Source organism: Suncus etruscus (assembly GCF_024139225.1).
Source record: "Suncus etruscus isolate mSunEtr1 chromosome X unlocalized genomic scaffold, mSunEtr1.pri.cur SUPER_X_unloc_2, whole genome shotgun sequence".
Lineage (NCBI taxonomy): Eukaryota > Metazoa > Chordata > Mammalia > Eulipotyphla > Soricidae > Suncus > Suncus etruscus.
Genome location: NW_026060315.1, coordinates 1,091,774 through 1,116,773, shown reverse-complemented (window position 1 = coordinate 1,116,773; position 25,000 = coordinate 1,091,774). Strand labels below are relative to the sequence as shown.

The window sequence follows — 25,000 nt, the reverse complement described above, 5'->3', positions numbered from 1 at the left end:
CACTCCTTCATTCATTCATCCACTCATTCATTTATCTGCCATCAATCCACTCAAATCATCAATCCACTCCTTCCTTCACTCATCCATCCATCCATTCACTCATTCATTAATTCACTCATTCATTAATTCACTCATCCATTAATTCATTCATCCATTCTTTCATTAATTCATCTGTCCACCCATTCATCTCTTCACCTACACTCATTCCTTCGCTCATCCATCAGTCTGTTCACTCATTCATCGTCTTATTTACTCACCAAATCCTTCATTAATTCACGAGCCGAGTCATCCATTCATTCCATACACTCAACTCATTCACCCATCAACCTAGTCAAGTCATTCATTCACTCCTGCATGCATTTACTTAATTCACTCATTCATTCCTTAATTTATTCATTAACCCATCCATTTATTCATTTACTTCATACATCAACTCATTCAGTCATTCATTCACTCATTCATTTCTTAATTTATTCATTAACCCATCCATCCATTTATTTACTTACTTCATACATCAACTCATTCACTCGTTCACTCATTCACTCGTTCACTCATTCACTCGTTCACTCATTCACTCGTTCACTCATTCACTCGTTCACTCATTCACTCGTTCACTCATTCAGTCGTTCACTCATTCAGTCGTTCACTCATTCAGTCGTTCACTCATTCAGTCGTTCACTCATCCATTCAGTCGTTCACTCATCCATCCATTCATTTGCTCCATTCATTCCATCGATCCATTCATTCACTCGTGCATTGATTCCATCCATCCTTTCACTCACTCATCCATTTATTCATCTATATTCATTCATTCATTCATTCACTCACTCACCCATCCACCCATCCACCCCTTCTTCCACCCACTCACCCATCCATCCACCCTTTTTGTGGGGTTGAATCCCTGGTTACCCATAAAGCACTGCCAGGAGCGACTCTAAATGCAGAGCCAGTAGAAAGCATTGTGTGCATCTGAGGGTGTGGTCAAAAAAAACACCAAACACAAGACCCCCGAAAAACAAAGCACGCCTGGTAGTGGGCCCCCCCCACTTTCCTTCCGTCTTTGACCGAGCGTCCACCCCCTCCCTTTTTGTCTCCGCCACAGGGGCAGCTGCTGAGATGGCCATGAAGCCGAGTGCTTTTCCCTGGAATACCGTCAAGGGCCTCTTTGGCGCAGGACAGTGCCACGGTAAGTCCGAATTTCTTTCGGTCTCATTTTTATCTTTTGTTTTAGTTTTTGTTTGCTTTTTGGGCCACACCCGGCGGCACTCAGGGGTTCCTCCTGGCTCTGCACTGAGAAATCGCTCCGGACAGGCTCAGGGGGGACCATGTGGGATGCCGGGAATCGAACTCGCATCCTTCCTGTGACAGCCGCGTGCAAGGCAAACGCCCTACCACGGAGCCATCGCTACACCCCCAATTTAATATATTTTATCAACTGTATTTTTTTTCTCAATTTTCCCCAAAAATTCAACATTTCCTCTAGGACCGTTTTCGTCCTTCCTTCCTGTCTTGTACTTTTAGGGGTGATGGCTGGATGGGCTGGTTCTAGGGGTGAGATTTTGGGGGAGAAGGTGGAAAATCTTGGCTGCGATTTTGGGGAGAAAGTTGAGAGTTTGTTTGGGGCTGTGAGGTTTCAGGGGAATTTATTTAGTCTGGGGCAGTGATTTTTGGGGAGAAATTTTAAGTGTAGGTCTGAGAAATTTGGGGAGAAGCTTAGTCTGGGTGTTATGAATTTTGGGGAAAAGCTTATAGTCTCTAGTTTTGGGGAGAAGATAAGAGTCTGGGGGAATTTCAAATCTGGGGCTGTGATTTTTTTTTTTTTTTTGGGGAGAAGGTTGTATCTGGGCTGTGATTTTGGGGAAGAAGCTTAAGAGTTTGGACCTGGGAATTTTCGGGAGAAGGTTAGGGTATAGGATTGTGATTTTTTTTTTGGGGGGGGAAAAAGTCAGTCTGAGGCTGAGACTTATAGGGGAGAAAGTTACAACTTGGGGCTGTGATTATTTTGGGGGGAGTTTAGAGTCTGGAGCTAAGAGTTTTGGGGAGAAGGTTAGAGGCTGGAGCCATGATTCTGGGGGGAGAAAGTTAGAATTTTGGGTCGTGATTTTTGGTGGAGAAAAGTGAAGAGTCTGGGGCTGAGTTTTTTGGGGAGAGGTTAGAGTGGGGCCATAATTTTGGGGGAGAAAGTTAGGATTTAGGGTTGTGATTTTTTTGGGGGGAAGAAAGGTCGATTTTTGGGGCTGAGTTTTGGGAAAAATGTTTTGAGTCTAGGCTCTGAATTTTGGGGAGAAAGTTCTAATCTAGGGCTGAGATTTTTGGGGGGAGAAATTTAGAGTCTGAGGGTGTGATTTGAAGTGATAAGTTCAAATTCCGGGGCTGAGATTTTTGGGGGAGAACTTGACAGTCTAGAGATGAGATTTTTGGGAAGAAATTTCAAATCTGGGGCTCTAGATTTTTTTTTTGGGGGGAAAAGAGGTCAAAGTTTGGGGTTTCGATTTTAGGGCAGAAGTTTGGAATAGGGCTGAGGTTTTTGAGTGAGTTTTCAGAATTTAGTTTGGGCCAGTGATTTTTTTTTTTGGGGGGGGGGAAGTTAGTCTGGGGTTGTGATTTCAGTGGAGAAGGAAGTCTGAGGTTAGAATTTTTGAGGTTGAATTTCAAATCTGGGCTGTAAATTTTGGGATGGTTAGAGTTTAGAGGCGTGAATTTTGGGGGAAGCCTAAAGTCCGAGGCTGTGATTTTGGGGGAGAAAATCAGTCTGGGGCTGAGATTTTTAGGGAAAAAGTGAGAATTTAGGGCCATGAGAATCTGGAGCTATTGAGTTTTTTTTTGGGGGAGAAGGCTATAGTCTGGGGCCATATTTTGAAGAGAAAATTCTAAGTTGGCGTCGAAATTTTTGGAGAGAAAAGTTTAAGATTCTGGGACTGAGATTTTTGGGGGAGAATGTTAGAATTTGGGTCATGATATTTGAGGGTTTGACTCTAGGGGTGTGTATTTTGGGGACAAGGTTTGAATGTCAGTCTGAGTTTTAGGGGAGAAGGCTAGAAATTGGGCGGTGAATTTTGAAAAGGTTTGAGTATTGCTTGGGTTGAGATTTTTGGGGAGAAAGATAGAAAATGGAGAATGTTTTTCCTTGGGAGATAATCGGGGTCATGATTTTTTGGGGAGAAAAGTTAAGAGTCTGGGAATGAATTTAGGGTAGAAGGTTAGCGTCCAGGCCATGATTTTGGGGGAGAAATCTAGAATTTGGCGTTGTGAGTTTTGGGGGAAACGGTTAGAAACTGCGGTTGTCAATTTTGGGGAGAAGGTTTGAGTGTGGGGCTGTGAGTTTTGGGGGAGAAATTGAGTCTGATGATGTGATTTTTTTTTGGGGGAGGAGAAAATCTGATTTTTGGGGGGAGAAGGTCAGATTCTAGGGGCTGAGATTTTTTGGGGGAAAATCCATGGAGCCTATGGAGCAGAATTTTGGAGAGGAGTTTTGAGTCCTGGGGGTGGGATTTTTGGGGGAGATGATAGAGTTTGAGGCCATGATCTTTGGGGTGAAGGTTTGAGTAGGGCTGAGATTTTTGGGGGGAGAAAGTTGTATTCTGGGGCTGTGATTTGGGGGGCTTCAGTCTGGGGCTGAGATTTTGGGTAGGTTTGGAGTCCGGGATTGAGGATTTTGGGGGAGAAGGTTAGATTTTTGGGGCTGTGCTTTTTTCAGGAGAATTTAGTCTGGGGTCATGATTTTTGGGGAGCTTAGAGTCTGAGGCTATGAGTTTTGGGGAGAAGGTTAGAGTCTAGGGTCATGATTTTGGGGGGAGAAAGGTAGAATTTGGGGTCGTGATTTTTTTTGGGGGGAAGAAGGTTAGAGGCTGCTGGGGCTATGATTTTGGGGGGAGAAGCTTAGAGTCTTGGGCCATGATTTTAGTGGGGAGGTCAGTCTAGGGCTGAGATATTTGGGGGGCAAAGGTTAGAATCCGGGGCTGTGAATTTTCAGGGGAGAAAGTCAGTCTGGGACTGAGAATTTTGGGGAGAAAGTTGGAAGAATTGGGGGAGTGAATTTCTGGGGAGTTTAGAACCTGTGGCTGCAATTTTGGGGGACAAGGTTAGAATTTAGGGCCTTGATTTTCCGGGAAGAGCTTCATTAATTTGGAGCTGTGAATTTTGGGAAGGTCAGTTTGGATCTGTAAAATTTGGGGGGAAGCTTATAGTCCGGGGCTGTGATTTTTGGGGGCAGAAGGTCAGATTCTGGGAAGGGGGTCAAAGAGGATTTTTTTGGGGGGGGGGGGAATAAAGATTTTATTATTAATAGAGATTCAAGAGACTGAACTTATTTCTGAATCTTTTTCAGTAAAGAGAAATTTTGAGTCACTTTTTCTTCTCTCCACGTTCCGGATCTCTGCCCTTCCTTCCCCGCCTCATTGCGCCCCTTAAATGCGAAATATCGCCCTTTCCAGCCCTCCCAGGGGCCTCAAATGCCTTTAAAAAATGGGGGACGCCAAAGGTTTCCCCCCGAAGATTCGTGACTGAGAGAGAGCGAGAAAGAAATCAGAGCTAAAAGCGACTCCTGTGCCCTTTTCGTCTCTCTCCCTTTCTTTGATTAATTTTTTTTCTGGGCGGAAAATGTCACATTTCTCATTTTAGCATTTTGACGTTGAAATGTCTCTCGCTCTCTCTCCGGGCCCCATCTTTGCAGATCGCTTAACTTTTAGGGTTTCTGAAAATCACAGGATGACTCTGTCAAAAGACTGTAGAGTTTTAAACATTTTCCTTTTTATGTTTTATATATTTCTTTATTTCTAGCTTTATAGCTATTTTTATTTTCATACTTATTTCGTCTATTTATATTTACATTCAATATTTGTATTTTCTGTTCCTTTTATGTTTTATCTTACATTTATGTGTTTTATTTACATTTAACATTTATACTGAAAATCCTTTTCTGTTTAATATTTGTATTTCATATTTCTTTCATATTTTGTCTATATTTCTATTTAATATCCTTTCCTATTTTATAATTTTTTGTTTTTATTTCTATATTTATCTTATATTTCTGTTATCTTATTATTTCTATTTATCTTATATTTCTATTTAATATTCCTTTCCTATTTTATAATTTTCTGTTTTTATATTTCTATATTTATCTTATATTTCATATGTGCATATTTATTCCTATATTTCATATTTAAATATTCATATATTATTCCTTTTATTTTTTATATTTATATATTTAAGAATATAAAAATATATTTTTAACAGTGAATTTCTGTTCCTTTCCATGAATACCAGCCTTTTTTTTTTTTTTATCCCTGTCTGTGGCCATTGGCCTTTACTGGAACCCCAACATTATCTTTTGATGGACTTTGAATTGTAGATAGTCCCTTTCTTTTTGGGCCAAATCTAGTGCTACTCGGGTTACTCCTGGCTCAGTGCTCAGAAATTCCTCCTGGCAGGTTTGAGGGGGAACCATTGGGGATACAGGGACTCAGCCGTGTGCAAACCCAAAGCCCGCCTGCTGTGCGATCGCTTGTCCCTCCTTCATGACTTGAGGAAGAAGCGGTCATTGAAAGCACCTCTGAATATATGTCAGAAAATACTTTTTATTTTACTTTTGGTTTTTGGGTCACACCCGGCGGCGCTCAGGGGGTTCCTCCTGGCTCTATGCTCAGAAATTGCTCCCGGCAGGCTCGGGGGATCATGTGGGATGCCGGGGATCGAACCTGGGTCCTCCTGGGTGGGCCGCGTGCAAGGCATACTAAATAAACTCCCTTCTGCTGTGCTATCGCTCCGGGCCAGAAAATATCTTAAAGATGGCGTTTTCCACAAATATGACAAAATGTTGACTTGAGGTTGGTCCTAAATACGGTGAAAAAGGACCAGCCGAAAATATGTACAAATAAGTCAAAATTCTTTTACTATAAGGCAAAACAGCAACTTGAATTCCCATCCAAAGGACTATGCAGAAGATATTTCAAATATTGTCCAAAAATAGTTAGAAGTTTGACTTAAAAAAAAAAAAAGTCCTAATAAGGCAAATCTTTGAGTTTATTGACCATCCAAAGGACCATTTAAAATATCTCAGAAAAATATCTTTCATATTGTCCACAATTGGGCAAACGGTTGACAAGCCATCCATCCAAAGGACCCCCCCCCAAAAATGTGTTAAAATTGTAAAAATTCTCTTCATGGTTGTCCACGGATATGGCAAATTTTTGAGTTTCCTTACCATCGAAAGGACTGTCGAAAATAATGTTAGAAAATGTCTTAAATAGCTTCCCAAAAAATAGGTAAAAACATGGACTTGAAGTTGGTCCTAAGTTGCGTCCAAAGATATTAAAAAAAAGACCTAAATATCTCTAAAACATTACAAAATATTGCAAAAGGTGACCCCCAAAAACCCTCATACTGTCTACAAATATGACAGAAAGTCGAACCTACGAAAGAGGAAAAGTTTCCAGAACTTTCCAGAAGTTTCCTTGGCCTCTCAGCTGATTTTTTTGGGGAGTCAAAGTCTTTTTTTAGGTAAATTTCTTATTGTCTTTGAATGTTGAATCTTATTTTTTTTTTGGGATTCTTTCCCTAAAAAATGTCCCCAAATGAACTATCTTGGGGTTCATCCTGCCTGCATATGGCCTGGTCCCCAATTTTTAGCTTTTTAAGCTTGCTATTGTCTGTTTCTGTCTGGGCCTGGTTGGCTGGTTTTTGAGTCCCCCCCAAATAGGAAAAAATATTCTAAAATAATATCTCTCTCTCTCTAAATTTTATTTTCTTTATTTTTTACTGATGTCATTTTATTCTTTAAAAAATTCAATGTCCTAATGTGGATAAACATAAACGGTGGGTTTTTTTTGGGGGGGTCCCCCAAATTTAATTTTTTAAATTGTTTTTATTGACACCATTTATTGACAATGAATGATTTTTTTTTAATGTCAAAACATCATAATTGGTTGATATTCAGAAATGGTGATTGTTGTCCCAAGATTTTATATTTATTGATTTATTAATTTAAGTTTGATTTTTGGGCCACACCCGGCGGCGAATGCCTCCTGGCAGGCTTCTGGAGGGGACCATGGGATGTGAGGATCAAACTTGGTCCCTCCTGGGTCCCCCCCTTTTTTTGTGCGACTGATAGTTTGCAGGCTCATTTCCTCTTGACAAATCCTTCAAGCCGGACTTTTTGGGTTTAAAATCAGGGGAAATTTGGAAACCCCTGGCCCCTGAAATCTCTGTTCCCCTTCCTGACCTTTCTCGAACCCTGGCCTCTTCCGGTCTCTTTGCACAAACTTGAGCCAACATCCGTGTTGGTTTTGTTCTCTGGGTCTGGCGTGTAGAGAAAAACCAGAGGTGGCTTGAGTTTGTTTGTTTGGATTTTGGGTTTTCTTTGGGAAATGCTTAGGGGTGGGCTGGATTCTGGCTCTGGGGTTCAGTATGGGATTCTAGGGATCAAACTCGAGTCTTGGAATTTGGGTTTTGTTTGCGTGATATTCAGAGCAGCCTGGACTCCTGGGAGCGCATATGGGATGCCGGGGATCGAACTCAGGGCTGGCTGGATTTTGACTCTGAAGTCTGGGCGCACTGTTTGGGGATAATGGGGCTCGAAACTCCCTCATTCATTCATTCATTCATTCATTCATGTTCTTCTTTCCTTCTTCCTCCAGGATGAACTCCAGGCTTTGGCCTCCTGAAGAGCATTCTCAGACCTTGGCCTGTCCCGACAGAGCTGGAGTTGGATTCCCGGTTTCGGGGGGCCCGTCCCTGTCCCCGTCCCCGTCCCCAATGGACCCCCACGGCGGCGACTTTGGAACCTCTGTCTATGCGCCTTGATCCAGCTGTTCCTGCAAGCCTGCGGCCGCCTCTTCCCAGGCTCTGGCTCTCCTGCCTGCCCCCGGCCCTGCAGATGTGGCAGTGAATCATGTCGACACCCCAGGGCCTGCTATGGGTCCCCCCGGTTTGCACCCCACTCTGGAACTGGAACTTGCTTTGCTGGGTGGCGGCATTCGCACTCGGGGCAACCGTCACCCAGGGCCAAGCTCAGTACCCCGTGGTTAACACAAACTATGGCAAGATTCGGGGTCTACGAACGCCTCTGCCCAACGAGATCTTGGGGCCCGTGGAACAATTCTTGGGGGTCCCCTATGCCTCCCCGCCTACCGGGGAGCGACGCTTCCAGCCCCCCGAACCCCCTTCTTCCTGGACCGGGGTGCGGAATGCCACCCAGTTCCCGCCCGTGTGTCCCCAACATCTGGACGAGCGGTCTTTGCTGCACGACATGCTCCCCATCTGGTTCACGGCCAACCTGGACACGCTAATCACATACGTGCAGGACCAGAACGAAGACTGCCTGTACTTGAATATCTACGTCCCCACGGAGGACGGTGAGTCCCGCGCAACCGTTTGGGGTTCTTGGCACCCCCGGGGGTGTCGAATGTAGTCTTAATAGTCTTTGCTGTGTTTTCTGGTTACTTGTTCATACAATGACTCCAGAACCTTCTAGAACCATTTAGAACCTTCTAGAACGTTCTAGAACCTTCTAGGAGGTTCCAGGATTCTAATAGTCTTTGGTGTGTTTTCTGGCGACTTGTTCATGCAATGACTCCAGAACCTTCTAGAACCATTTAGAGCCTTCTAGAACCATTTAGAACCTTCTAGAACCATCCAGAACTTTCTAGGAGGTTCCAGGATTCCTTCCAGAAGGAAGGACTATGTGATTTCAATGGGTTCCAGGATGGTCCAGAATTGCCTGTTTTTCCCCTCTCGGGAATGATGAGGATTTTGGATGCTCTGGTTTTCTTCTAGGCACTTCTAGAACCGCCCAGAACCTTCCAAGGTTCCTTCTAGAAGGCAGGACGATGTGTCGTCCCAATTGATTCCAGGGTGGTCCAGAATTGCCTGTTTTTCCGCTCTCCAAAGTGATGTAGATTTTGGATTGTCTAGTTTTGTTTTAGAGCCTTCTAGAGCCATCTAGAACCTTCCCAGAATCTTCCAATCTTCCTTCTAGAAGGAAAGACTATGTGATCGCATTGGTTCCAGGATGGTCCAGAATTGCCTGGTTTTTTCACTCCTGAAAGTGATGGGTAGATTTTGGATGCTCTGGTTTTCTTCTAGGACCTTCCAGAACCTTCCAAGGTTCCTTCGAGAAGGCAGGACATTGTGTCGTCCCAATTGGTTCCAGGATGGTCCAGAATTGCCTGTTTTTCCCCTCTCGAAAGTGATGAGGATTTTGGGTGCTCTGGTTTTCTTCTAGGACCTTCTAGAACCTTCCAAGGTTCCTTCGAGAAGGCAGGACGATGTCATCTCCTCAATTGGTTCCAGGATGGTCCAGAATTGCCTGTTTTTCCACTCTCCAAAGTGATGTAGGTTTTGGATTGTCTAGTTTTGTTCTAGAGTCTTCTAGAACCTTCCAGAATCTTCCAAGGTTCCTTCTAGAAGGCAGGAGGATGTGTCATCCCAATTGTTTCCAGGATGGTCTAGAATTGCCTATTTTTTCCCCTCTCGAAAGTGATGAGGATTTTGGATGCTCTGGTTTTCTTCTAGAAATTTGCAGAACAGTCTAGAAGCTTCTAGATTGGTCTAGAACCTTCTAGGTTCTAGAACATTCTAGAACAAGGTTCCATGTTTCTTCTAGAGGGAAGGACGATGCGATCGTATTGGTTCCAGGATGGTCCAGAATTGCCTGTTTTTCACTCCTGAAAGTGATGTAGATTTTGGTTACTTTGGTTTTCTTCTAGAACCTTCCAGAAACCCTTCCAGAATCTTCCAAGGTTCCTTCTAGAAGGAAGGACGATGCAATCTCAGTTGGTTTAGGGTTGTCTAGAATTGCCTATTCCCCCCCCCCCCTCAAAAATGATGGTGGCCAGTGCGTAGAGTCGGTAGAGGCCAACTCCAGAAGGATGGACTTTCTTTTTTTTTTCTTTTTTTTTTTCTCGAACCCTCTGGTCCTGTGGTTTCTTTCGGAGATCTAGGCCCATGATGTTGAGATCTCTGTCGTCTCTGAGGCTCCCTTAGGTCCTGGCTCGCGTATCGTTGACTAAGGTGATGTCTGTGATGAGGACGAGTGTGCAGAAAGAAAGCTTGCGGCCTAGCTCTTGAAGAGAACCTGGGGCCAACAAATCTTAATTCCATCCATGGGACCCGCTCACCCTGTCTTTGGACACCTCCTTTTTTCCCTTGAGGGGTTCAGGGTTGACTGGTGGACTCCTAGAACAGTGCTCATTGCCTGACTGAATCCATCCAAAGAGACAAAAAAAAAGTTCTCCTAGGCCTAAACTATCCAGCAGAAAACCAGAGTGTATTTTATTCACGGTTTCATTCATTTTTATTTTATTTTTTTATTTCATTCATTTTTTTTGCTCATACCACGGCAGCGTTTGGGCGTTATTTATTCCTGACTCGGCGTTCAGAAATTAGAGCTCCTAGGACCCTGAGAGATGCGGGGGGGGGGGGGAAATCGAACCTGGGTCTGCCGTGTGCTATTGCGGTGGTCCTAATTTATTTTGTCATTTAATTAAGATTTTTCTTGGACACCCCTCCTAGTCGTGTTCAGGGGGCTTCTCCTCTTGGCTTTGCACCTGGAGGTGCTTGGGGTGAGGGGGGAGCCTGTGAAATTCTGAGGATCGAACCTGGTCGGTTGCTTGTACCGGGGTGCAGACAGATTTAATGGACAGTTTTAGATCAACGCTTCCCTCCCTTCCTCATGGCCCTTCACAGCTGCCATTGCACCTGCCCTCTTGTTATCTATCCCCTGTGCTGAGCCACCAGGCCCTGGGGCCTGTTGGTGACATCAGAGGGGTGCTCAGAGGAGGCCATGGATCTTGGGGTCCTCCTGGGGACTGACAGCAAGTAGCATCTCTCAGGTTTTTTGAATGTGGTTCGAGGAATTGGATTGCAGATGCGTTGATGGACCCCATCCCGAGCACCAGAGGAAGCCAGAACCAATGAGCCACTCGCGCTTTACAAGCTAAGTAGACTCCTTTTCTAGTTGCTGCGCCTATTTGCAAATGCAAATAGAAAGGAAATGAAGTTGGGGTTACGGAAGATGCCAGGGGAGGCTGAGGAAAGAAGCCGAGGTTGAGTGATGGATTTAGGGTGCGTTTCGGGAACCCACCTCGCTCCACAGATGCGAGTTCGGACGACCCAGTATTGGACGCTCTTGACGTTTGCATGCTAAGAGACTTGGAGAGAGATCAGGAATTCTGGAATATCAAATGTTTGAGGAAAAAAAAAGACTAAAGGAAGTTTTGTGCCGGATGAGGATCCAATGATACTCGGGTTAGAATGCATTCCTTAGTAATTTATGGTTAATGGATTAGAATCCATCCCTTAATTTGGGTCCAAGGTTAGAAACCCATTCCTTAATAACCGGTTAGAGACTGCATTAGAAATCACTCCTTCATTCTGTGGATACCGGATTAGAATCCATCTCTTACTAATCTCGATAGTGCATTAGATTTCATCCCAAAATAGTCTGTGGTTATTAGGTTGGACTCCATCCCCTATAACGATCTGGTCACTAGCTTGGACTCCATCCCATAATATTTTTGGTCACTAGCTTGGCCTCTCCCATAATGATCAGGTTACTAGCTATGGATTCCATCCCATAACAATCTGGTCACTAGCTTGGACTCCATCCCATAATATTTTGGTCACTAGGTCGGACTCCATCCCATAATGATCTGGTCACTAGCTTGGACTTCATTCCATAATCTGATCACTAGCTTGGAATCCATCCCATAATAATTCGGTCACTAGTTTGTACTCCATCCCCATAATAACCTTGTTACCAGATTAAATTCATCCCATAATAATCATGTTATCAGACTGGACTTCATCCCATAATGGTCATTAGCTTGGACTCCATCCCATAATTTCTGGTCACTAGATTGGACTCCATCCCATAATGATCTGGTCACTAGATTGAACTCCATCCATAATGGTCTGGTTACTAGGTTGGCCTCTATCCCATAATAATCTGGTTTACTAGATTGGACTCCATCCCATAATGCAGGGTCCAGAAGCCCCCCAGGGGGGCCCGGCCAGCAGGAATTAGCTGGGAAGGCTTCTCAGACGATCCGCACTTCTATTTTGCTGAGTAGAAGCACAACCACACTGTAAGAAATTTAAGAGAGGTTAATAATAATGGCCTAAGACAATATTTCACTGTTCAAAGGCGTTTATTGATATACAACTCCTTCTTTTATAGTGAAGGAGAAGGGGCAGTTACAAAGGTGCTGTCAATCATACTTTTGGCGCCGAAGGCTCATAAGGAAGTGGGCAGTGGGCTAGGGGCTGGATGACCTTCAAGCTATGCTGAACGTGCTATTTCAATGGAAACTTCTAGTGTCCTTCTAGCTGCATTCTTAATTGCTTGACTATCAGGAAATGGTGCAATATGTGCTTGCCTAAGTGAATCTTGAACAGACAATATAGCATATACTTATTGATAACAGCCTAAATTACTCCGGAATGTGGTCTTAAGGGAATGGGGCCCTAGTTTCTGATAACTGTACCAGGCAGTTTTTACTCTCCTCCGGGCATAGAGCTTAATTATGTCCTGCAGCTGCACATTCTTTTCTCTTAGCTCAAAATTTACAGCAAGACTGCATATTGCTTTTAGGTGAAAAAGCTGGGCTATGGCAGAAAGAACAGCAAAAATGTCCTCAAACAAGTCAGTTCCCAACACATAATGATCTAGTTACTACATTGGACTCCATCCCATAATAATCTTGCATACAAAATTAAATCCATCCATTATAATATGGTTAGTATATTGGACTCCATTTCCATAATGATCAGGTTACTACTAGCTTGGCTTCCATCCCATAATATTCTGGTCATTAGATTGGACTCCATCCCATAATGATCTGGTTACAAGATTGTACTCCATCCCATAATGATCTGGTCACTAGATTGGACTCTATCCCATAATGGTCTGGTTACTAGGTTGAACTGCATCCCATAATCTGGTCACTAATTGGACACCATCCCATAATGATCTGGTTACTAGCTTGGACTCCATCCCATAATGATCTTGTCACTAGGTTGGAGTCCATCCCCATAATATTGTGGTCACTAGATTGCTCTCCATCTTATAATGATCTGGTCACTAGCTTGGATTCCATCCCATAATGATCTGGGTGCTAAGTTGGCCTCCATCCTATAATGAATCAGGTTACTAGATTGGACTCCATCCCATAATTGATCTGGTTACTAGCTTGGACTCTATACCATAATATTCTGGTCACTAGATTGGACTCCATCTTATAATGATCTGGTCACTATAGCTTAGACTCCATCTCAATGATCTGGTCACTAGCTTGTATTCCATCCCATAATGATCTGATTACTAGCTTGGACTCCATCTCATAATGATCTGGTCACTAGATTGGACTCCATCTTACAATAATCTGGTTACTAGCTTGGACTCCATCCCATAATATTCTGGTCACTAGATTGAACTCCATCCCATAATGATCTGATTACTAGTTGGAATCCATCTCATAATTATCTGGTCACTAGCTTGAACTCCATCCCATAATGATCTGGTCACTAACTTGGACTTTATCTCAGTAATCTGCTCACAACATTGGACTCCATCCCATAATGATGGTCAATAGCTTGGACTCCATCTCATAACGATCTGGTCACTAGCATGGATTCCATCCTATAATGATCTGGTCACAAGGTTGGCCTCCATCCCATAATGATCTGGTACAAGCTTGGACTCTATCCCATAATCTTATGGTCAGTAGGTTGGCCTCCATCCCATAATGAGTCTGGTTACTCTGTTGGACTCCATCCCATAATAATCTGGTTACCTAGATTTGACTCTATCCATAATTGGTTACTAGATTAAATCCATTACCATTTGATCTGGTTACTTGCTTGGACCTCCGTCCCCATAATATTACTGGTCACATAGCTTGGACTCCATCCCATAATGATCTGGTCACTTGGACACTCTGGACTCCATCCATAATGATCTCGTTACTAGGTTGGCCCTCCATCCCATTAATAATCTGGTCACTAGATTGGACTTTTTCCCATAATGATCTGGTACTAGCTATGAACTCCAAACCCATAATGATCTGGTCACTAGCTTGGAGTCCATCCCTTAATGATCATGGTTAGTAGATTTGGACTCCATCCCATAACAATCTGGTGTCTAGATTGGCCTCCATCCCATAATAATCTGGTTACTAGGTTGGCCCTCCATATCCATAATATTCTGTCACTAGATTGGACTTTTTCCCATAATGATCTGGTCACTAGCTTGAACTCCAACCCATAATGATCTGGTCCTAGCCTGGCCTCCATCCCATATTTGAATACTCGATTAGAATCCATTCTTCATAACTTGGGATAGTGGGATTGTATATATCCATCTCTTCATCTGGAGATTGGATTAGGATTCATGCCCTTCATAATTTGGGGAGAACTGGATTGGGGTTCAGCCCACAATAATCTGGCAGTGTCCCCCACTGTCATTGGTGTCGATCGTCTGTTCACCTCGACTTATTGTTTTAGGAATTGGATATTTTCCTTGCTGAAAACAAGCTCATTAAGCTATTTGAATCATTCAAATATTGCCTGGCTGGGCGATTGGCATTCAGACTTGGGCTTTGATACGCTTTGAGTTTTTAAGATTTTTAAGATTTATCGTTTCTGCTGCCATCATATTGTCTCTCAAGTTTCTATTTGCTCATGTTCGTGGGCTCTGGAGAGGTCCTTGAATAGAGATGGAAATAGCTGCTCCCCAGGGACGGCGGTCCTTGAGCTGAAAAAAAAAAATCACTTCCACACCGAGAGAATGATTAGAAAATTTATTTATACCGCGAGCCCCTGAGACGGGTGTTGCTATGGGAAACGATTTCATAATTTGCATCCAAATGATCATAAAATGTATTACTAATCTATGCGGCGAGGTGGCTCGTGGACGCTGGCGTGGGGATCTGGGACACGCTTGGGCTTGTTTCTCCACGACACACACATCTTAGCTGACAGGATTTTCATATTGTCATTTAGATTTTTCCACAGAATTTTCATATTGTCATTTAGATTTTTCACAGGATTTTTATGTCTCAATGATGAATGAACTTGATTTTCTTGCTTCATCTTGTCAGGGTTGATGAAGTACATCCATACATATTTCACTAAATCATTGGCCATAAGTTGTAGTTGACAAAATTGGAGACTATTGTAGTTGACCATTGGTTGTTGGTTGTAGCTGACCATCAGTTGACTAGTCAACCGTTGGAAATCCATTGGAGTTGACCAATTAAACTAGTTGGTTGGAGTTGGTCATTGGCTTGATGGTTGGTAGTTTTGGTTGTAGCTGACCATGACTTGGCCATTGGTCGTAGTTGACTATTGGTCCTTGGTTGTGGGTGAACATTGGTTGTAGTCAACCACTAGGAGTTGGTTGTAGCTGACCATTGAGAGTCAGTTGTAGCTGGTTATCGGTTGTAGCCAAACCATTGGCAGTCCATTTTTGACCATTGGTCGTTGGTTGTAGTTTACCAATTACAATTGGTTGTAGTTGGCCATTGAGAGTCAGTTGTAGCTGACCATTGGTTGTAGTCAACCATTGGAAATTCATTGGAGTTGACCAATTACGTGAGTTGGTTGTAGTTGGCCATTGGGTTGGTTTGTAGTTGATCGTTGGTAGTTTTGGTTGTAGCTGGCCATTGGTTTTAGCTGACTTGGTCACAGGCTTTAGGTGACCATTAGTTGTAGTCAACCATTAAAAGTTGGTTGTAGTTGGCCATTGGTCATTGGTTGTACTTGATCATTGGAAGTTGGTTGTAGCTGGCTATTGGTTGTAGTCAAACCATTGGAAGTTGGTTGTTGACCATTGGTTGTAGCTTGCCAATTACAGTTGTTTGTAGTTGGCCATTGGGAGTCAGTTGTAGCTAACCATTGGTTGTAGTCAAACCATTGGCAGCCAGTTGTTTACTATTGGTCATTAGTTGTAGTTTACCAAGTACAGTTGTTTGTAGTTGGCCATTGGGAGTCAGTTGTAGCTAAATATTGGTTGTAGTCAACCATTGGAAGTTGTGTGTAGTTGACCACTGGTCGCACTGATGAGCGAGTGGGAACCGCCGGGACTCGAACCAAGGGCCGTGGGGTTCCCTGTTCCCCAGTGGAGACAAGGCAGGGAACTCCGAGGAAAAAGTTGCGAGGAAAGTTGCGAGGAAAGTTGTAAGGAAAGTTGTGAGGAAAGTTGTGAGGAAAGTTGTGAGGAAAGTTGTGAGGAAAGTTGTGAGGAAAGTTGTGAGGAAAGTTGTGAGGAAAGTTGTGAGGAAAGGTGAGGAAATGTGAGGAAATGTGAGGAAATGTGAGGAAATGTGAGGAAATGTGAGGAAATGTGAGGAAAGTTGCGTGAAAGTTGCGTGAAAGTTGCGTGAAAGTTGCGTGAAAGTTGCGTGAAAGTTGCGTGAAAGTTGCGTGAAAGTTTGGCGGCACGAAAGCTGCGTGGCGGCACGAAAGCTGCGTGGCGGCACGAAAGCTGCGTGGCGGCACGAAAGCTGCGTGGCGGCACGAAAGCTGCGTGGCGGCACGAAAGCTGCGTGGCGGCACGAAAGCTGCGTGGCGGCACGAAAGCTGCGTGGCGGCACGAAAGCTGCGTGGCGGCACGAAAGCTGCGTGGCGGCACGAAAGCTGCGTGGCGGCACGAAAGCTGCGTGGCGGCACGAAAGCTGCGTGGCGGCACGAAAGCTGCGTGGCGGCACGAAAGCTGCGTGGCGGCACGAAAGCTGCGTGGCGGCACGAAAGCTGCGTGGCGGCACGAAAGCTGCGTGGCGGCACGAAAGCTGCGTGGCGCGTGGCGCATGCATGGCGCGTGGCGGCACGAAAGCTGCGTGGCGCGTGGCGCATGCATGGCGCGTGGCGGCACGAAAGCTGCGTGGCGCGTGGCGCATGCATGGCGCGTGGCGGCACGAAAGCTGCGTGGCGCGTGGCGCATGCATGGCGGTGGCGGCACGAAAGCTGCGTGGCGGCACGAAAGCTGCGTGGCGCGTGGCGCATGCATGGCGCGTGGCGGCACGAAAGCTGCGTGGCGCGTGGCGGCATGCATGGCGCGTGGCGGCACGAAAGCTGCGTGGCGCGTGGCGGCATGCATGGCGCGTGGCGGCACGAAAGCTGCGTGGCGCGTGGCGGCATGCATGGCGCGTGGCGGCACGAAAGCTGCGTGGCGGCACGAAAGCTGCGTGCCGGCGTGATAGGTGTGTGAGAGGAAAGTTGCATGAGAGAGGAAACAAAGAAAGTTGGTGTGGCCAGAAAGTTGGTGTGGCCAGAAAGTTGGCGTGGCCAGAAAGTTGGCGTGGCCAGAAAGTTGGCGTGGCCAGAAAGTTGGCGTGGCCAGAAAGTTGGCGTGGCCAGAAAGTTGGCGTGGCCAGAAAGTTGGCGTGGCCAGAAAGTTGGCGTGGCCAGAAAGCCAATCTGGAGATTGGATTAGAATTCATGCCTTCATAATCTGGGGAGAACTGGATTGGGGTTCAGCCCAGAATAATCCGGCAGTGTCCCCCACTGTGGTTGGTGTGGATCGAAACCTGCTAAAACGTCGACTTATTGTGTTAGGAATTGGATATTTTCTTGCTGAAAACAAGCTCCTTAAGCTATTGAATCATTCAAATATTGCCTGGCTGGGCGATTGGCATTCAGACTTGGGCTTTGATACGCTTTGAGTTTTTAAGATTTTTAAGATTTATCGTTAATGCGCCATCATATTGTCTCTCAAGTTCTATTTGCTCATTTTCGTGGGCTCTGGAGAGGTCCTTGAATAGAGATGGAAATAGCGGCTCCCAGGGACGCGGTCTTGAGCTGAAAAAAAAAATAATCACTTCCACGCCGAGAGAATGATTAGAAATTTATTTATACCGCCTGAGACAGGCGTTGCTATGGGAAACAATGATTTCATAATTTGCATTCGAATGATCATAAAATTTATGACTAATCTTGGTTGTAGTTGGCCATTGGTCTTTGGTTGTAGATTATTGGAAGTCAGTTGTAGCTGACTTGGTTGTAGTCAACCATTGGCAGTCGGTTGTTGTTGACCATTGGTCATTGGCTGTAGTTTACCAATTACTGTTTGTAACTGGCCTTTGGGAGTCAGTTGTATCTGACCATTGGACTTCAGTCCTAGCTGACCATTGGTTGTATAGTCAACCATTGGAAGTTGTATGGAGTTGACCATTGATTATTGGGTGTAGTTGACCATTGGTTTTGGTTGTAGCTGACCATTGGTTGTAGTCGACTATTGGAAATCGCTTGTAGTCAACCATTTAGAGTTGGTTGTAGTTGGACATGGGGCATTCAGTTGTATGGGACTCTGGGGTTGAACCTTGGTTCACGTCCCAGAAAACACCCTACCTCTTGCGCCACCTCTCCGACACCTCCTATCTTTCCAGTTTCCTTCTTGGGTTGGGTTTGCATTTTCGGTGGATTAATTAATTGAAATTAATAAAGGGGTCCGTTAAGGTTGTGGGGTGAGGGCTGGGTTCTCTCAGGCTTGTTCTCATGTACGGTTATGCGATCGATCATTTCCGGGTGATTTGTCAATGTAAGCTTTGATCAAAATATATTATTTGATCAGAAAATGATTTGATCACTGTGTGAATACCGGGAGAGATTTTTGTGCTTGGAGTCAGCGAATCGATAATGCAGAAATTTATATCTTCTGGTATCTTTATACTGGGCCTCTCTTAAGGAATGAAGGTTCCGAATTACAGTTTCTTGCACCCCAGAAATCTTGGGGGTTCTTTAACTGGGTTTTCTCTTTGCTGTTTTTTTCAGCCTGCCTTGTCAGATGCATTTACAAGATTAATATTCATTGGAACAGATTTTTGCAAACTTTGAAGACGAGAGTTGTTTGTGTGTGTGTGTGTGTGTGTGTGTGTGTATTTGGAAGACGAAATTCCATTTTCTCTTCCAGCCTCAGTGCCCTATTTGATGCGAAATTTTAGCCAAGAAATAAGAACTTGGGCAAATTCACCAGAGTAGAAGTTTTAAGCTACATCAAGGAAAAAAAAACACTTGTATGAAGTCAAGAGACATCATTGATTTATTTTATTTTATTCCCTCCCAGTGAGTATTTTATTTTATAAAAGCATTTCCACGCGGGCCAAGGTTTAGCTTCGCCAAACAGACAGCGAAAAGAGGCTCCGAAAAGAATGTAAGCATTCAAACTAACGAAATGCCTTCGCTTGCAAACACAACACGCTGCAAAATAGGATTGGATTTGGGAGAAGCTAAAAAGAGATTTATTTCTCTTTTTTTTCCCCCATCACCAAATACAATAATCTCATTAGCCAGCCAAAAATAGCCTTGCTTTCTGCGAGGACATGTTGAATCACTCCACTCCCTCTCGGCTCTGATTTTGGGGGAGAAAACCGTGCCCCCCCCAAAATAAGACAGCGCCTCCTCCTTCTCCCTGCCTCATATCCCAGCTTTCCCTCCTGCATTTTAATTCCATCTCCACGATAGCTGAGAGATTTTTTTTAAGTTCTGAAGCAATTCAGCCCTGTAAGTAACGGATGGCGAGAGATGAGATCTTGAGAGGCGGCCGATTTATCGGGGTACGTGTCCCGTGCCGACCGTTTTTCTCTTTATTTATGGTTTGTCCCCCACAGGCTCTCAGATAGCTAGCTCCATTTTCGGGTGCACAGAAGCCCCTTAATCTCCTGCCATCCTTTATATCCCATGTTATCTGGGACACGTTGTTAAGTGTCTCGAATATCTGGGCCTCTCTGCTCGGGTTCCAGAAATAGTCCTTGCAAGAGGAGATAAAATTCTGTTGTAATAATTTTTTTTTGGCATTAAGGGACTGGCTTTTTCTTTCCTCCTCCTCCCTCCTCCTCCTCTTTGTCGTCCTCTTTGTCGTCCTCTTTCGTCCTCTTTGTTGTGCACTTTGGCGTCTCTTTGGCGTCCTCTTTGTCCACTTTGGCGTCTCTTTGGCGTCTTCTTTGTTCTCTTTGTTGTCCTTTGTTGTGCACTTTGGCGCCTCTTTGTTGTCCTCTTTGTTGTCCTCTTTGTCGTCCTCTTTGTCGTCCTCTTTGTCGTCCTCTTTGTCGGCGTCTCTGGCGTCCCTCTGGCATCCTCTGTGTCCTCTGTGTCCTCCTCTGTGTCCTCTGTGTCCTCCTCTGTGTCCTCTGTGTCCTCCTGTGTCCTCTGTGTCCTCTGTGTCCTCCTGTGTCCTCCTGTGTCGTCCACTTTGTCGTCCACTTTGTCGTCCACTTTGTCGTCCACTTTGTCGTCCACTTTGTCGTCCACTTTGTCGTCCACTTTGTCGTCCACTTTGTCGTCCACTGTCGTCCACTTTGTCGTCTCTGGCGTCCTCTTTGGCGTCCTCTTTGGCGTCCTCCTTGGCGTCCTCCTTGGCGTCCTCCTTGGCGTCTCTCTGGCGTCCTTTGTCGTCCTCTTTGTTGTCCTTTGGCGTCCTCTTTGTCCTCTTTGTTGTCCACTTTGGCGTCTTCTTTGTTCTCTTCGTTGTCCTTTGTTGTGCACTTTGGCGTCTCTCTGGCGTCCTCTTTGTCTCTTTGTCGTCCTCTTTGTCGTCCTCTTTGTCGTCCTCTTTGTCGTCCTCTTTGTCGTCCTCTTTGTCGTCCTCTTTGTCGTCCTCTTTGTCGTCCTCTTTGTCGTCCTCTTTGTCGTCCTCTTTGTCGTCCTCTTTGTCGTCCTCTTTGTCGTCCTCTTTGTCAGCGTCTCTGGCGTCTCTCTGGCGTCCTCTGTGTCGTCCTCTGTGTCGTCCTCTGTGTCCTCTGTGTCGTCCACTTTGTCGTCCACTTTGTCGTCCACTTTGTCGTCCACTTTGTCGTCCACTTTGTCGTCCACTTTGTCGTCCACTTTGTCGTCCACTTTGTCGTCCACTTTGTCGTCCACTTTGTCGTCCACTTTGTCGTCCACTTTGTCGTCCACTTTGTCGTCCTCTTTGTCGTCTCTGGCGTCCTCTTTGTCGTCCTCTTTGTCGTCCTCTTTGTCGTCCTCCTTGGCGTCCTCCTTGGCGTCTCTCTGGCGTCCTCTTTGTCGTCCTTTGTCGTCCTCTTTGTTGTCCTCTTTGGCGTCCTTTGGCGTCTCTTTGGCGTCCTCTTTGTCCTCTTTGTTGTCCACTTTGGCGTCTTCTTTGTTCTCTTCGTTGTCCTTTGTTGTGCACTTTGGCGTCTCTTTGGCGTCCCCTTTGTCCTCTTTGTCGTCCTCTTTGTCGTCCTCTTTGTCGGCGTCTCTGGCGTCTCTCTGGCGTCCTCTGTGTCGTCCTCTGTGTCGTCCTCTGTGTCGTCCTCTGTGTCGTCCTCTGTGTCGTCCTCTGTGTCGTCCCTCTGGCATCCCTCTGGCGTCCCTCTGGCGTCTCTCTGGCGTCTCTCTGGCGTCTCTCTGGCGTCTCTCTGGCGTCTCTCTGGCGTCCTCTTTGTCGTCCCTCTGGCGTCCCTCTGGCGTCCCTCTGGCGTCCTCTTTGTCCTCTTTGTCCTGGCTCTGTGCTCAGAAATTGCTCCTCACTTGGGGGACCATATGGGATGCCAGGATTCGAACCACCTTCCTTCTGCATGAAAGGCAAACACCTTACCTCCATGCTCTCTCCGGCCACAGTAGTGTTATTTTTTAATTAATGTCACAGCCATCCCTGGCAGGCTCAGGGATGCCTGAGATCAAAAGGCCCTCCCAAATTATTTGAAGTGTTATTAGACAATGACAGTTTCCAGGGGCTCCCGTGTTGAATGTCTGGGTTCTCCCCATGACTCATACACGCTGAGAAAATTCCGGCATGTCTGGGTTGTCTATTCGGTTTTCTTGACACACTTCCCCGGCATGAATTTACTCCAGCAGAAATTCCTTCACTCAGAAAATTAGTCCTGTCCATGCTTAGGGGGGGGAACCACATGGGATGCCAGAAATGAAACTTGTATCGCTTGCCTTCAGGACATCTGCCCTAACCACTGTACTCTCTACCTGTCCCTCGACCCGCAGTCCTGATTTCTTACTCTTTCCATCGATGCTTTGTATTTAGGTTTAGAGAAGCGAGTTTTTGTACGCAGTAGAAAGAGGAGGAGGTCTATGAGGTTGGATACAATCTGGGACACAGAGAGACAGAGACAGAGACAGACACAGACAAAAGTATCTTTCATTCCACTTCACAGTCTGAAGTCTGCTGCTGCCCAGCACAGGCCAGAGAGAGTTGGGGGAAGCCTGTAGGCACGGGTTCGAAAAAGACAGAAAATGACGGATTGCTGGCAGGCAATATTTCACCCAAGTCCTGGGTGCCTGTGTCTTGAGGCCCACTATGGGCCTCTTTGCCCTGAGGGACCCCACCTTGAATTATTAATTTTTCCCATGTGCGCCCCCAAACCGTTGTCCCTTGGGGGTCAAATTCTACTCAAATTCCATGGATCTCACCCCAAAATTGCATCGTCATGTATATACACGACCAAATAATCGACTCTCTGACACTTGATTGAGATAACGAGAGACAATAACACCCTGGATGCTTCTGAGTGACTTTTATTGATGCGTTCGGGGAGTCGGGGACTGAGCTATTCCTGAGAGCAACCAAGGTCAGCGGCTGGAGGGACAAGAAACGTCTGAGAACCCGAACAGCCTCTCAGTTTTGCGCTTCAGAAATTTCTACAAGATTGGAAATGTTGGATTTCGCACCGATGAGCGAGTGGGAACCTCCGGGACTTGAACCAAGGGCCGTGGGGTTCCCTGTTCCTCAGTGGAGACAAGGCAGGGAACTCCGAGGAAAGCTGCGTGCGGTGAAAGCTGCGTGCGGTGAAAGCTGCGTGCGGTGAAAGCTGCGTGCGGTGAAAGCTGCGTGCGGTGAAAGCTGCGTGCGGTGAAAGCTGCGTGCGGGTGAAAGCTGCGTGCGGTGAAAGCTGCGTGAAAGTTCGGCACGAAAGCTGCGTGAAAGCTGCGTGAAAGTTCGGCACGAAAGCTGCGTGGCGCGTGGCATCATGCATGGCGCGTGGCGGCACGAAAGCTGCGTGGCGGCACGAAAGCTGCGTGGCGGCACGAAAGCTGCGTGGCGGCACGAAAGCTGCGTGGCGGCACGAAAGCTGCGTGGCGGCACGAAAGCTGCGTGGCGGCACGAAAGCTGCGTGGCGGCACGAAAGCTGCGTGGCGGCACGAAAGCTGCGTGGCGGCACGAAAGCTGCGTGGCGGCACGAAAGCTGCGTGGCGCGTGGCGCATGCATAGCGCGTGGCGGCACGAAAGCTGCGTGGCGGCACGAAAGCTGTGTGGCGCGTGCGCATGCATGGCGCGTGGCGGCACGAAAGCTGCGTGGCGGCACGAAAGCTGCGTGGCGGCACGAAAGCTGCGTGGCGGCACGAAAGCTGCGTGGCGGCACGAAAGCTGCGTGGCGGCACGAAAGCTGCGTGGCGGCACGAAAGCTGCGTGGCGCGTGGCGCATGCATAGCGCGTGGCGGCACGAAAGCTGCGTGGCGGCACGAAAGCTGTGTGGCGCGTGGCGCATGCATGGCGCGTGGCGGCACGAAAGCTGCGTGGCGGCACGAAAGCTGCGTGGCGGCACGAAAGCTGCGTGGCGGCACGAAAGCTGCGTGGCGGCACGAAAGCTGCGTGGCGGCACGAAAGCTGCGTGGCGGCACGAAAGCTGCGTGGCGCGTGGCGCATGCATAGCGCGTGGCGGCACGAAAGCTGCGTGGCGGCACGAAAGCTGTGTGGCGCGTGGCGCATGCATGGCGCGTGGCGGCACGAAAGCTGCGTGGCGGCACGAAAGCTGCGTGGCGGCACGAAAGCTGCGTGGCGGCACGAAAGCTGCGTGGCGGCACGAAAGCTGCGTGGCGGCACGAAAGCTGCGTGGCGGCACGAAAGCTGCGTGGCGCGTGGCGCATGCATAGCGCGTGGCGGCACGAAAGCTGCGTGGCGGCACGAAAGCTGTGTGGCGCGTGGCGCATGCATGGCGCGTGGCGGCACGAAAGCTGCGTGGCGCGTGGCGCATGCATGGCACGTGGCGCATGCATGGCGCGTGGCAGCACGAAAGCTGCGTGGCGCGGGCGCATGCATGGCGCGTGGCGGCACGAAAGCTGCGTGGCGGCACGAAAGCTGCGTGGCGCGTGGCGCATGCATGGCGCGTGGCGGCACGAAAGCTGCGTGGCGCGTGGCGCATGCATGGCACGTGGCGGCACGAAAGCTGCGTGGCGCGTGGCGCATGCATGGCGCGTGGCGGCACGAAAGCTGCGTGGCGCGTGGCGCATGCATGGTGCGTGGCGGCACGAAAGCTGCGTGGCGGCACGAAAGCTGCGTGGCGGCACGAAAGCTGCGTGGCGGCACGAAAGCTGCGTGGCGCGTGGCGGCATGCATGGTGCGTGGCGGCACGAAAGCTGCGTGCCAGCGTGAGAGGTGTGTGAGAGGAAACTTGCATGAGAGAGGAAACAAAGTGGCGTGGCAGAAAGTTGGCGTGGCAGAAAGTTGGCGTGGCAGAAAGTTGGCGTGGCAGAAAGTTGGCGTGGCAGAAAGTTGGCGTGGCAGAAAGTTGGCGTGGCACGGAAGTTGGCGTGGCACGGAAGTTGGCGTGGCACGGAAGTTGGCGTGGCACGGAAGTTGGCGTGGCACGGAAGTTGGCACGGAAGTTGGCACGAAAGTTGAAAGTTGGGAAGAAAGTTGGGAAGAAAGTTGGCAAGAAAGTTGGCACGAAAGTTGGCACGAAAGTTGAAAGTTGGGAAAAAAGTTGGCAAGAAAGTTGGCAAGAAAGTTGGCAAGAAAGTTGGCAAGAAAGTTGGCAAGAAAGTTGGCAAGAAAGTTGGCAAGAAAGTTGGCAAGAAAGTTGGCAAGAAAGTTGGCAAGAAAGTTGGCAAGAAAGTTGGCAAGAAAGTTGGCAAGAAAGTTGGCAAGAAAGTTGGCAAGAAAGTTGGCAAGAAAGAGAGCCGGCGTGGCAAGCTAGAGAGCCAGTGTGGCAAGCTAGAGAGCCGTAGAGAGCTAGATATAGCCGCGTGGCAAGCAAGTTGCGAGAGAGAGGAAACTTGAGGAAGAGACTTAACACAGACTTCTGACAGGAACACGCAATCCACGGGAACAACTTGT

General features: G+C 47.0%; 1 protein-coding gene across 1 annotated transcript in view; it reads left to right on the top strand.

The window, feature by feature from the left end:
* Positions 1-7,858: 7,858 nt before the first annotated feature.
* Positions 7,859-25,000, top strand: part of LOC126000598 (neuroligin-4, X-linked-like) — a 360,086-nt gene continuing 342,944 nt past the window's right edge. Inside the window, exon 1 of the mRNA XM_049767814.1 lies at positions 7,859-8,351. Coding sequence (XP_049623771.1) covers positions 7,889-8,351 — 463 coding nt within the window. The 5' untranslated portion in view covers positions 7,859-7,888. The remainder of the gene's footprint in view (positions 8,352-25,000) is intronic.